The 13,782-nt window shown below is 53.6% G+C and overlaps 1 protein-coding gene and 1 long non-coding RNA gene across 2 annotated transcripts; both read right to left on the bottom strand.

Annotated features, from left to right (window-relative positions):
• Positions 1 to 2,152: 2,152 nt before the first annotated feature.
• On the bottom strand, positions 2,153 to 3,079 carry LOC133219228 (small nuclear ribonucleoprotein Sm D2). Its single transcript, XM_061366398.1, has 2 exons — positions 2,870 to 3,079; positions 2,153 to 2,339 (listed from the first exon to the last, which is right to left on the bottom strand). The coding sequence occupies exons 1-2, from the start codon at positions 3,019 to 3,021 to the stop codon at positions 2,165 to 2,167; spliced, it is 327 nt and encodes a 108-aa protein (XP_061222382.1). The 5' UTR covers positions 3,022 to 3,079; the 3' UTR covers positions 2,153 to 2,164.
• An 8,863-nt stretch (positions 3,080 to 11,942) lies between these two features.
• Positions 11,943 to 13,521, bottom strand: LOC133219229 (uncharacterized). Its single transcript, XR_009727383.1, has 2 exons — positions 13,447 to 13,521; positions 11,943 to 12,208 (listed from the first exon to the last, which is right to left on the bottom strand). It is a non-coding gene; the product is annotated as an uncharacterized LOC133219229 (long non-coding RNA).
• Positions 13,522 to 13,782: the final 261 nt, after the last annotated feature.

Below are 13,782 nucleotides of genomic sequence, written 5' to 3' on the forward strand. Positions count from 1 at the left end.
GTGGTCTCAGGCTCTACTGGGGGGGTCTCAGGCTCTATTGGGGGTGCTCCGGGCCCTATGGGGGGGTCTCAGGCTATATTGGAAGGGTCTCAGGCTCTACTGGGGGTGCCCCGGGCCCTATAGGGGGGTCTTAGGCTCCATTGGGGGTGCCCCAGGCCCTATGGGGGGGTCTCAGGCCCTGTGGGGGTGTCTCAGGTCCTATGGGGGGGGTCTCAGGCTCTACTGGGGGGGTCTCAGGCTCTATTGGGGGTGCCCCGGGCCCTATGGGGGGGTCTCAGGCCCCATTGGGGGTCCCCGGTCCCTAGGGGGGTGTCTCAGGTCCTATGGGGGGTTCTCAGGCCCTATGGGGGGCCCTTAGGCCCCATTGGGGGTCCCCGGGCCCTATGGGGGGTCTCAGGCCCTATGGGGGGCTCTCAGGCCCCATTGGGGGTCCCCGGGCCCCACGGAGGCCCCGTTCCCAGTTGGCTCCGTTCCGAGGCCGTTCCCAGCTCCGGGATTTCCCCCCCACCTCGAGAGGCCGACGCTGGCGCCAAACTGAGCAGGGAGGCGTGGCCAGAGCAGCTTAGGGCGGGGAGAGAACCGCCTCTGATTGGATGACTCCTCAGAAGGGGCGGTGCCAATCGCCCAGCGCGGGAAACACACCCCCTTCCCCCCCTTTACTCCCGCCAGTACCAACGCGGGGGTTCATCCCATCCCAATGGTGATCCCATGGGATCCAGGGGGTTCATCCCATCCCAATGGGGATCCCAATGAATCCAGGGGGGTTCATCCCATCCCAATGGGGATCCCAATGAATCCAGGGGGGTTCATCCCATCCCAATGGGGATCCCAATGAATCCAGGGGGGTTCATCCCATCCCAATGGGGATCCCATGGGATCCAGGGGGGGTTCATCCCATCCCAATGGGGATCCCAATGAATCCAGGGTGTTCATCCCATCCCAATGAGGATCCCAATGAATCTAGGGGGTTCATCCCATCCCAGTGGGGATCCCAATGAATCCAGGGGGTTCATCCCATCCCAATGAGGATCCCAATGAATCTAGGGGGTTCATCCCATCCCAATGGGGATCCCATGGGATCCAGGGGGTTTATCCCATCCCAATGGGGATCCCAATGAATCCAGGGGGGTTCATCCCATCCCAATGGGGATCCCATGGGATCCAGGGGGGGTTCAACCCATCAAATGGGGATCCCAATGTATCCAGGGGGGTTCATCCCATCCCAATGGGGATCCCAATGAATCCAGGGGTTTCGTCCCATCCCAATGAGGATCCCAATGAATCCAGGGGGGTCATCCCATCCCAATGGGGATCCCAATGAATCCAGGGGGTTCATCCCATCCCAATGGGGATCCCAATGAAGATCCCATGGGATCCAGGGGGTTCATCCCATCCCAATGGGGATCCCAATGAATCCAGGGGGTTCATCCCATCCCAATGGGGATCCCAATGAATCCAGGGGGTTCATCCCATCCCAATGGGGATCCCATGGGATCCAGGGGGTTCATCCCATCCCAATGGGGATCCCAATGAATCCAGGGGGTTCATCCCATCCCAATGGGGATCCCAATGAATCCAGGGGGTTCATCCCATCCCAATGGGGATCCCATGGGATCCAGGGGGTTCATCCCATCCCAATGGGGATCCCAATGAATCCAGGGGGGTTCATCCCATCCCAATGGGGATCCCAATGAATCCAGGGGTTTCGTCCCATCCCAATGAGGATCCCAATGAATCCAGGGGGTTCATCCCATCCCAATGGGGATCCCAATGAATCCAGGGGGTTCATCCCATCCCAATGGGGATCCCATGGGATCCAGGGGGTTCATCCCATCCCAATGGGGATCCCAATGAATCCAGGGGGGGTTAATCCCATCAAATGGCGATCCCAATGAATCCAGGGGGGTTCATCCCATCCCAATGGGGATCCCATGGGATCCAGCGGGTTTATCCCATCCCAATGGGGATCCCAATGAATCCAGGGGGTTCATCCCATCCCAATGAATCCAGTGAATCCCAGTGCGTTCTTTGCAATCTGATAGAGGGGGGAGCTCCATCCATTCCCGAGGGCTCGCAGGCAGTCCGAGGGGGTTCATCCACGGCAGATGGGACCATCCCGGCCCATCCCATCCCATCCCATCCCATCCCGGATGCAGGCTGATCCCTACTTCCCGGCTACGAGGGGGTTGCGCAGGACCACGATGACGGAGTCCCCGCGCAGGAACATGTTGGAGATGTAGCGGTCCTTGTTCACCGGCTTCGACTTCTTCTTCCCCTTGCCGCTCTTGGGCACCTCGGTCCACATCTCCTTCACGTTCTCCAGCACCATATTGCAGTGCCTGGGGGGAGAGGATAGGGATTGGGGTCCCCCCCCCAATCCATCCATCCATGGCTCCAAGGGGAACACGAGGAGAGATGGGGACCAGGGGCACCGGAGCAAGCAGGACCCAAGGCCATGGGGGGGGGGGGTGACACCCCAAAGGGGAACACATTGGGTACCAATGAGGTTGGACATCAATGGGGACCCCAATGGGACAACAGGGACCCCAAAGGGGAACATGGGAGGATGAGGGGGGTGCTGGCTCCCAGGAGGATGGGTTATGGGGACCCCAACGGGACATGGGAGAGGGGGTGCTGGCTCCCAAGAGGATGGGTTATGGGGACCCCAATGGGACAATGGGAGGATGAGGGGGGTGCTGGCTCCCAAGAGGATGGGTTATGGGGACCCCAGCGGGACAATGGGAGGATGAGGGGGGTGCTGGCTCCAAAAGGATGGGTTATGGGGACCCCAGCGGGACAATGGGAGGATGAGGGGGGTGCTGGCTCCCAACAGGATGGGTTATGGGGACCCCAATGGGACAATGGGGACCTGTTGAAGGCCTTGACGCGCCCCAGCAGCTTCTTGTTGTTGCGGCAGTTGATGAGGACCTGGGTGTTGTTCTTGACCGACTGCGTGAGCACAGAGAGCGGGCCCGTGTTGAACTCCTCCTCCTCCCGCTTCTGCAGCTCCTCCGGGGTCATCTCGCTCTTGGGCTTGTTCAGGAGGCTCCTGAATGGGGGGAATGGGGGTGATGGGGGAATGGGGTGATGGGGAATAGGGGGAATAGGGGTGATAGGGGTATGGGGGGAATAGGGGTGATGGGGGAATGGGTCAGCCCCCAAGGAGCTGAGCCTAATCCTGCTGCATCCCCATCCCTGCATGCTGGGGCTGCTCCCCCATTAACGGTGTCCATCAAGGGATGGGGCTTCCCATGGCAAAGGGGCTGGAGGCTCCTCCGCTGCCAAGGTCCACCTGGAAATGCCCAAGGAAGAGCTCTGGGGCTGCTTGCAGGGATGGGTCCATCAAAGCACAGTAAATGCAGGAAGATGCTCAAGCTCTCCTGCTCACATTCCCACCTCAGGGCACCTGAGCTCCCAAAGCTGCCTGGGTGTGACGTCACCCGTCGCGTATGACGTCACAGAGCAGCGGCGCTTCCGGAACGCAGCCGGGTATCAAAGCGGGGCCGTCGCTGTGTCTGGGTCATTGGTGGTACCCGCACCTCAGCAGATGCAGAGAGAAAGCTGCAGAAAGACAACTCCTGACCAAGGGTGTGTGGAAAATCCTCCCCTGCTCTCCCCCACTGCGTTTTCCTCCTCATCACAATGGGGTGGGTGGGGGGGGTGTCCCCATCTCATCGCATCCTAACCTCATCTCCGTGTGTGCCATCATACAGGTCAGCTCATCTTCATCCCACTTCAACTTCGTCTCACATCATCTCAAGTCTCAACGCATCTCATCCCATCGCATCGCAATGAATCTCATCTCATCGCATCTCATCTCATCACATCTCATCACATCCCATTTCATCTCATCTCGTCGCATTGCATCCCTTCCCATCCCATCCTATTCCATCTCATCCCAATCCATCCCATTCTATCCCATCCCATCCCATCCCATCCCATCCCATCCCATCCCATCCCAATGCACTCCATTCCATCCCATCCCAGTCCATGTCATCTCTCCTCCCCTCATCATATGCTGTAGAATATGATATTGTATCATAGATTGTATTATAGCATCTCATAACTTATCAAAGCATAGCATAGCATATCTTGTATCATACCATATGCCATATTATGTTTTATCATGTTATATCTTGTTAAATCATGTTACAGCGTCATATCATATCATATATCATTGCATTTCATTTGTATTTCATTGGATTTTATTTCATTTCATCCTTGTAATTTTCTCTCCTCTCAAAAAACATTGTCGTATCGTATCTTATCGTATCTTTTATCATATCATACCACACTATACCACACCATCATATCATGTATCATATTACAGCATATCGTAGAATAGCAAACCCTATCAAAGCATATCATACCATATCTTCTCTACCATAGCATATCGTGAATACCATGCTGTACTGAAACTGATGTGGCCTGTGTACAGGGGGGTTGTACAAGGGGGTTAGACAAAATGTACAGGGGGGTACTGCTTAAGTCATAGCTGGCTTAACGAGCTCAGCAGATGTCTTATCAGGCAGCACCAGAACAGAACCTCCTAATGAGGAGAATGGGGGGGTTGTACAGGGAGTACTGCTTAAGTCATAGCTGGCTTGACAAGCTCAGCAGGTGCCTTATCAGGCAGTACTAAGATAAAGTTCCTAACGCAGGGAATAGCTCATTAAACCAGTTAGACATAGACCAGACCCATCCAGCTCCTAAAGAGCATGCGAGAGGACCAGAGGTAAAAAGTTCAATCCTGAGGCAGACTCGTTTACTTCATCTTGAAGACCCCTACCCACAAGAGGAAGACTACTTACTTCATCTGAAGACCCCTGCCCAAGACCAGCAGGAGGCACTGCGCATGTGTGGAGAGCCTTTTAGCTCCTTATAATACGAAGCGGGGATAGAATATGAATACGTATGACTTTACAGGATAAATGTAGAAGAAAAACGGCACTAAGACACGCATGCCTTTTGGAGGACCAACCCCCCGTGCGTCTTCAGCTGAATAAAGCATACCTACTTTACAACTTTAACGACGTTGTGGAGTCTATTCCGCTATCAGTACCGTACCGTATCATATGGTATAATTTGATTCTATTTCATTTTGTTTAATTTCATTTCATTTCCATTTTATGTCCGTTTGATGTCATTTTGTTTCATTTCATTTCATCCTCCTCATCTCTTAGTGTATCTTGTATCATATCATGTAACATATGATGTTTTATCGTGTTATATCATGTTACATCATGTTATAGCATCATATCATATAATTTCATTTCCATTTCATTGCATTTAATTTAATTTCATCCTTGTCATTTTCTCTCCTCTCCAAAATATTATGTCATGTCGCATCGTATCTCATATCATATCATATTTTATCACATTTTATCATATCATAATCTATCATATCTGATCATGTCATACCACACGATACCACACCACCATATCGTACATCGTATTATAGCATATCATAGAATAGCAAACCCTATCAAAGCATATCATAGCGTATCTTCTCTATCATAGCATATCATGCATGCCATGCCGTGCCATACCGTACCGTATCATATGAGTATATTTAATTTCGTTTCATTTCATTTCATTTTATTTCCATTTCATGTCCATTCGATGTCATTTTGTTTAATTTCATTTCACCCTCCCCATCTCACAGCATATCTTGTATCATATCATGTAACATATGATGTTTTATCATGTTATATCATGTTACATCATGTTACAGTGTCATATCAGATCATATAATTTCATTTCATTTCCATTTCATTGCATTTGGTTTCGTTTCTCCTCCTCCTCATTTTCTTTCCCCATCATCTCAAAAATATTCTATCATGTAATACCATATCACATTTTATATCATGTCACAATCTATCATATCATACCATATAATATCCTATCCTATTATATATCACTTTATTTCATTTCCCTTTCATGTCGTATCATTTTATGTGATATCATTACATTTTATCATAATTTACTTTGATTTAATTTAATTGCATTTCATTTCATATTGTATCATATAATTTAATTTTATTTTATTTCATTTCATGTTCATTTGAAGTAATCTCATTGAATTTCATTTCATCCTCCTCTTTCTCTTCTCTTTCTCTCCTCTTCTCTTTCTCTCCTCTTCTCTTTCTCTCCTCTCCTCTCCTCTCCTCTCCTCTCCTCTCCTCTCCTCTCCTCTCCTCTCCTCTCCTCTCCTCTCCTCTCCTCTCCTCTCCTCTCCTCTCCTCTTTTCTCTTCTCTTCTCTTCTTCATCCCAACCCCATTCTGTCCGGCCCCTTCCCATCCCATCCCAATCCCACCCCATCCCCTCCCATCCCATTCCACCCCATCCCCTTGTGAGTGACTGAACTGCAGTGAGGCTGGACTCTCCAAGCTTTGACTGATTGCTGTGAGGAACTGGACTGGGACTCTTGACTGTTCAATTGGACATGATTAAAGAATCTGTTTGGAACAGATTGATTTGTGTTTGGAGCCTACGAGGGTTTCAGTGGTTCAGTGCTGCTCTTCACAATGGGCTTTCAGCATTAGAGATGGGAAACTGATAGGAGATGAGGCTTATGGGGCCCACCTGCATGCTGCGAGGCTCCAAGGGGGGAATTGTAAGGTGGAAATCAAAACCACGCTCAATTGCAAGCTGTAGATGGGGAGCTCTCTGTTGAGAGCAAGATGGGGCTGGTTCTTCAAGGCACTGGAGTCCCTCTCCAGCATCCTTGTGACCCTCTCAGGCACTGGAAGCTGCTCAGAGGTCTCTTCTCCAGCCCCAGTGCTCTCAGCCTGGCTCTCAGCAGCTTCCTTCAAGGGGCTTCCATCACCTGCAGCAGCTCTGCTGCTGCAGCACCCTCCATGGCCACCACAGACCCATGGGGCCTCATGCCCACTCCACAGCTCTGCCACCCCCCCAGCCCCACAGCTTCCATGTCCTCACAGGAGGGTCCTGGTTCACCTCACTCACAGGCATCTCCATCACTCCCAACATTCCCACTGCCTCCAGTAGCCCTGGTACCCTCATCATCATCATCATCATCATGGCTTGACTTCGCGAACGAAGATTTGGGAAGGGCTTTTACCCACGCTTACTACAAGCGCGCTGATGACTAAGAAGCCCAATGTGGGATAGGCAAATCCGGCTACAGAAAGCACAGCAGAAGGTCTCCTTGGGTGGAACAGGTGGGGCGCGATTCTTCCTGCATTGTCTTTTCTCCTCGAGACTAGTTCTTTGTGAACTCTCAAAGGAGTCAGCGGCATTATGTATGGTGTGCCTCCTGGTACCCTCAAAGCATCCCATAACCCATCTGCTACCCAGAAACTCACCCTGCCCCAGCCATCTCCATCCATCCCAGTAGCCCTAAGCCACCCAAAACTACACGGTACCCCAAAACCCAACCAACCCCAGGCATCTGCATCCCTTCCAGTCCCCATGGTACCCCTAAACCACCCCAAAATCCACCTTGTACCCCAAAAATCCAACCAACCCCAGGCATCTCCATCCCTTCCCCTCCCCATGGTACCCCTAAACCACCCCAAAACTGCATGGTACCCCCAAACCCAACCAACCCCAGGCACCTCCATCCCTTCCCATCCCCATGGTACCCCCAAACCCAACCAACCCCAGGCATCTCCATCCCTTCCCATCCCCATGGTACCCCCAAACCCAACCAACCCCAGGCATCTCCATCCCTTCCCATCCCCATGGTACCCCTAAACCATCCCAAAACCCCATGGTACCCCCAAACCCAACTAACCCCAGGCATCTCCATCCCTTCCAGGCCCTATGGTGCTCCTAAAATCCTCAAAAACCCATGGTACCCCAAAACGCAACCAACCCCAGGCATCTCCATCACTCCCAGCACTGCTGGTACTCCTAAATGGCCCCAAACCCCATCTTTATTGAGCCCCATAAGGAAGGGTGCCCACACACAGCATGTTGGGGTGCAGAGGTGCTGCTTTGGGTGACAGCCCCAGCCCATGGCCCTGCAGCAGGCTCTCCCACAGCTTCAGTCTAGAACCCAGCTGGGTCACCATGGCAACGGGTCAAAACATGGCCCTTTGTGACCTCATTCGGGTCACCCTGCTTGAATGCTTTGCTCAGGGGAGCAGGCAGTGACAGGAAAGAGCAGGACGAAGGAGCCAGTGGGTTGCTTCTGAGCTCGAGCCCTGTTGTGTTTGGTCCAAGCTTTCCCCTTCGCTATCCCGATCCCTTTCCTGCATCCCGCGGGATAATGGAGAGAGCCCCCAGATCCCCCCGGCAGGCTTGGGAGAGGGATGAGGCTCTTGAGGGGAGCATCTCTTCACTAGAGCCCTGTGAGGAATCCCCGCCTGTGCCATTGAGGGCTGGTGAGTGTTGGTATGGGAGCAGGACAAGGGGAGATGGGTTCAGACTGGAACAGGGGAAGCTCCGCTTGGATAGAAGGAAGTTGTTCCATGTGGAGGGGGTGAGGTGCTGGCACAGGGTGGATGCTCCATCCACGGCCACGTTGGACACAGCCTTGGTGACACTGAATCGTAGAGCCATAGTATGGGTTGGGTTGGAAAACCCAATGGGTGATCTCCGGGTCCTTTCCAACCCAACCCATTCTATGATTCCATGACTTTATGACCAGCACCACTTTCCTTGGATGCTGGTGGGGGGCAGAGCTTCCTCTGCTCTCTAAACCTCTCCTCTTCCTCCATGAGATGCCAGCTGGTTACCCATGTATGTAGTGGACCGGGACAACGTGGAGCGCATCGAGGCCTTTGTCAGCACCCCAACCAGGGTGAGCACTTTGCAATGCTGATGGGTGCTGTTGCCTTCACCCCTAGCACTCCGGTACCCCCGTCCCCTCTCATACCCTCTGTTTGTGCCTCCATCCCCCCTGGTTCCAGACTGAGCGTGACAAGGTTGGATTCCTTGAGAGCGTTTACTCCCTGCTGAGCATCGCCAGGATCTGCGGCTTGCAGGAGGGCCTGGATGTCTTCTGCTGTAAGAACCATCTCACAGAGACCATCCAGGTGAAGGGACCCCCATGGGGATGCTCTGGGCAAAGGCCTCCAGCCCCCGGTGAGGGCAGCATTGGTGCACTTCGAGGTCCCTTATCCCCACTGTGCTCTACAGACACTGCTCCAAGAGCAGCCCATGGACCAGCTGCGCACGGAGGTGCGGCATCTCGCCATGAATGCGATAGCGGAACTGAGGTACCAACTGCGCATCCCTCCTGGGGACCCCACTGCTCCCATCACCAGCATCCAACTGGCGCCTTCTTCCCTTTGCAGCTCAGTGCAGTCAGGGCTTGCGGACCAAGGGAGACGCCTCTTAGAGACCTGCTGCAACAGCGTCTTTTTCCTGCCTCCGAAAGAGGAGTTTTCGGGCCTGGATATCTACTTCTACATGCAGGTAAGGTGCTCCAGGAGCCCGCAGCTCCCTTTGGAGTGCTGGAGCTGGGGGATGCCTGCGGTTGAAGCCCCATTGGTACCCAAAGGCTCTGCTCTGTCCCTGCAGGCACTGAAGTCCATGGATAACATGCTCCAGAGCCTGGTGCTCAACTCTCCTGACCCCAGGGCCGGCAAGGAGCTGCAGAGCATCCTGCAGGTCTGGCCTGTGCGGAGCGGGGTGCATGGGGGCTGCTCCTCACTCATGGCGCCCCCCAGAGCCATGGGGTCCCCCTCCCCTGGGTAACCCCAGGCCCTCCTGGAGCACGGGGGCTGCAGGGGGTGGCGACCCCACATGAGGAGGCTGAGGCCCCCCGGGATGGGGTCTTTGCTGCTTCCTGGCCCCATGGGCTGGGACCAGGCTGCTGGGGCCCATGGGCTGGTTCTGGAAATTCCCTTGCCCTGAACTGTTGCATACAGAGGTCTTATAGGAGGAACTTGTCTGTTATAGATATAAATATAGATATGTATATATATATGTGTGTATATATGTATACATATGTATATGTATGTATAGGTGTATATATGTAAATATATGTACATATACGTGTGTGTATGTATGTATATAGATTTATATATGAATTTATACTTGTATCTACTTATCTATTTAGATATCTACGTATATTTATACTTATATCTGTACATCTATATTATTTTCATAATTATTAGTAATGAAATAATACTAGCAATATATTAATATTAATACCAATATTTAAGTCTATGGATATATTGATATTGATGCATTAATACTGATGTTAATATTAATATCAATATTTTAGTGTAGACGTTTATATTAATATTTTATTTATAATTTCATTTTAATATTTACTTGCATGAATATCGATATTTATAGTATGTATATCTGTTTAATATATCCATATATTTATTTTTTATTTAGATCTATATTTATATATCTGTATCTCTAATTATAATAATTATTTTTCTGTGATATTTCTATGGTATTTAGACCCACCATGTATCTATTCAGCTCTATGGCTCTATCCCTATTCACATGTATGTACCCGTACACCGCAACCACAGCAGCACAGAGCGGGCTGGATTGGAAAGGACCCCAAGCCCCTGCAGCCCCAGGGCAGGGGCAGTGCTGAGGCATTGATTGTCACCGCCAGCTCCAGCCCAGCCCTGGAAGCGGGGCAGTGCCTTGGTCCTTGCGGCCGGGGCATCACCCACAGCGAGGGGACCAAGCCCTCAGCCCCTGCATCCCTTCCCGTGCCGCTGCCTCCACCCCTGCCCGCCCCGCGGTGATGCTCAGCGGGAGCTGCAATGGAAGCTCCGGGGCTCACCCGCGGCTTCTCCCCCTGCCCAGATCCTGCTGCGCTTCAGCGGCTCCCCCAGCCCCGTCGTGAGGGAGAGGGCCCTGGGCAGGATCGTGGCCCTGGCCCGGCTGCTGTGGCACCACCGCACACTGAGGGTAAGGACCCGGCAGGACCGGGGCGGTCGGCAGCGACCCCTGCACGGGGAGACGGGGACCTGCAGAGCATCCTGCGTCTGCCTGCCCCTGCCCCTGCCCCTGCTCCTGCCCCTGCCCCTGCTCCTGCCCCTGCCCCTGCTCCTGCCCCTGCCCCTGCCCCTGCTCCTGCCCCTGCCCCTGCCCCTGCTCCAGCTCCAGCTCCAGCTCCTTCTCCTTCTCCTCCTCTTTCTCTTTCTGCTTTCTCTCCTCCTCATTCTTTGGGTCCTTCACCTTTCGTTCAAGTTCTTCCTCCCTCCCCAAAACCTGCACCTGACCTGGAGCAGCCTCTTCAGCCCTGTCTCCCCGCAGGAGCTCCCGGTGCCTCTCCTGGGCCAGCTCTTGGGCCACCTCCTCCTCTTCCGCTATGCCAAGGACAAGACGAGCTCCCTGGCCCTGGATGCTCTTTGCAGCCTCCATGAGTACCTCCTGCAGCAGAAAGGTACTGGAGGCCATCATGGGCTCCCCCCAACCCCTCCCTGTGTCCTATGGACTTCCCGCTGTCCCATTGAATCTCCTGTGTCCCATTGTCTCTCCTGTGTCTCACTGACTTTCTTGTATCCCATTGACTCGCTTGTGTCCCATTGACTCCCCTGTATTCCATTGACTCTCCTGTATCCCATAGACTCTCCCGTGTCCCATTGAATCTCTTGTGTCCCATTGCCTCTCCTATATCCCATTGACTCTCCCATATTCCACTGACACTCCTGTGTCCCATTGACTCTTCCATATTCCATTGACACTCCTGTGTCCCATTGACTCTCCTGTATCCCATTGACTCTCCTGTATCCCACTGAATCTCCTGTGTCCCCTTTGCTCTTCAGAAAGGCCAAAGCCAGAGCATAAAGCGGAAGAGCTGAGATGGGGTGAAAAAAACAGCCAATACCTCACCATGGTAATGGAACTCACCCCAATGCTGGACCCTATGGTGGGATGCTTTCCCAAGCAGGGACAACGCCCCTCCCATGCTCCCAATCTTCCTCCATAGAGGTTTGTAGGCTCCCTTTATCCATGGGAGAGGACAGACATGGTCTGCATCATCATCGAGGCCATGAAGGACTCGAGCATCTTCAACAGGAGGGTGGCAGAGGACATCCTGGAGCTGGTCATGAGCAACCTCGACTTCTGGCTGGTGGAGGTGGGTGCCCCATGGCTGCGTTCCCATCCCCTTTGGTCCTTCCTCCTCCATCCCAAACCTAGGAGGGGTCCTGGGTACCAAGATGCAGCAGAGAGGGATGGGGAATGCAGGCCCAGCACCATCCTTGCCCCTGCTCCTGCTTCCAGATTCCAAGTGTCGTGAGGAGCATCCATGAATGCCTGCGGAATAGCAGAAGAGAAGCGACACGGGGCAGGATGGACGCGCTCCTCATCCTGATGGCCAGCAAGCACCCGAGGGCATTGCTGATCAGCATGGTCCTCAACGTGCCCTTGAGAGACAGGTACCAGCCTTGAGGGCTTGGTCCCTATGGCCACCAGACCCGAGGACCCATGGCAATGGATGATCTTAAGGCCTTTTCTATGATGCTGAAGAGTGGGTCCCTGCATCCCACCCCATGGCATTGGGGATGGAATTTGATGATCTTAAGGTCCTTTCCACGATGCAGAGGATCGGGTTCCTCCATCCAGACCCATGGCAAGGGTTTGGAATTGGATGATCTTAAGGCCCTTTCCATGATGCTGAGGATTGGGTCCCTCCATCCAACCCCATGGCATTGGAGTTTTAATTGCATGATCTTAAGGCCCTTTCCATGATGCTATGACATCCCTGAGGAGTGGGTCCCTGCATCCCACCCCATGGGGAGCACCACCACTAACCCCCATTGGGCATCCCATGGGATGCATGGACCACGCTGATTCAGTGCCCTGCCTTCCAGCGCTGGCGTGGCCATGTGGGAGATGTTCCTGAACATATCCAAGACATTGGAGGCCCTACGGGAGCTGCTGGAGATGCTCCAGGACACCCGGGACACCTCCATCCCCACCTTGGTTGTGAGTCCCAAAGGGCCCTGATGAGTCCCATGAACCCTGCAGGCTCGATGGGGTCTCAATGCCTGTGTTTGCCTTTAGCCCATGGCCTCCAGTGCTGGTGGTGCTGAGGGTGCTGAGGACCTCCAGAGCCTGGTGACAGCGTCCATGCTGATGAGAATCCTCTTTGAGCTGTCAGAGCAACCTCGCTTGGTGAGCGGGGCATGGCTGTGGGGCAGGGCATGGCCATGGGGAGCCCTCTTGGCTATGGAGAACCATCTTGGCTATGGGTCATAGGGAACCCTCTTGGCCATGGGGCAGGGCACAGCCATGGGGAATCCTCTTTTCCATGGGTCATGGGGAGCCCTCTTGGACATGGGGCAGGGCATGGCCATGGGGACCCCTCTTCGCCATGACCTTGGTGACCACAGCCTTGGGTCAAGGCTTCCCCACAAGGAGCCCCCATCTCTTCCTGCAGGCAAGGAAACTGCAGTGGCTCCTGCCCCACATCATGGGCGGGCTCCAGGATGCCGAGGACGAGCTCAGGATAAAGGCCCTGATGACCATATGGAACGTGATGAATTACCTACCGAGGAAGGAGGCCAGCTCCATTGCCGTGGGGCTGGTGCAGGACCTCCGGCCCCTCTTGGATGCAGTAAGGGCTGTGTGGGCCCCTGCAGGGATTTGGAGCTCGCATGGGGATGGCTCCAGGGCTTCGCATCCCATCAGGATCTGCCCAAGTCCCCCCTTTTCCTCCTTGCCTCCAGGGATGCAGCCACCTCCGGCTCCTCTCCATCCGCCTGCTCCGGTCCCTGCTGGTGTCGGTGCTTGGCAGCGACAGGAGGAGGATGAGGAGCGAAACCTGGGATCTGCTGCTCCCGCTCTTCTTGCGCATGAGCGACCGAAGCTGCAGCGTGGCCGAGGTA

This window comes from Neopsephotus bourkii, unplaced genomic scaffold, assembly GCF_033783945.1.
Source record: "Neopsephotus bourkii isolate Nb327-2 ecotype Australia unplaced genomic scaffold, CSIRO-AGI_Nbou_v1 NB_1330, whole genome shotgun sequence".
Taxonomy (NCBI): Eukaryota; Metazoa; Chordata; class Aves; order Psittaciformes; family Psittacidae; genus Neopsephotus; species Neopsephotus bourkii.

Excerpts from the sequence above, each read along its gene's own strand:
- LOC133219228 (XM_061366398.1), bottom strand. The coding sequence starts at position 3,021 with ATGACCCCGGAGGAGCTGCAGAAGCGGGAGGAGGAGGAGTTCAACACG. Across the intron at positions 2,340-2,869 it reads CGCGTCAAGGCCTTCAACAG|GCACTGCAATATGGTGCTGG; the intron begins GTCCCCATTGTC and ends CTCTCCCCCCAG.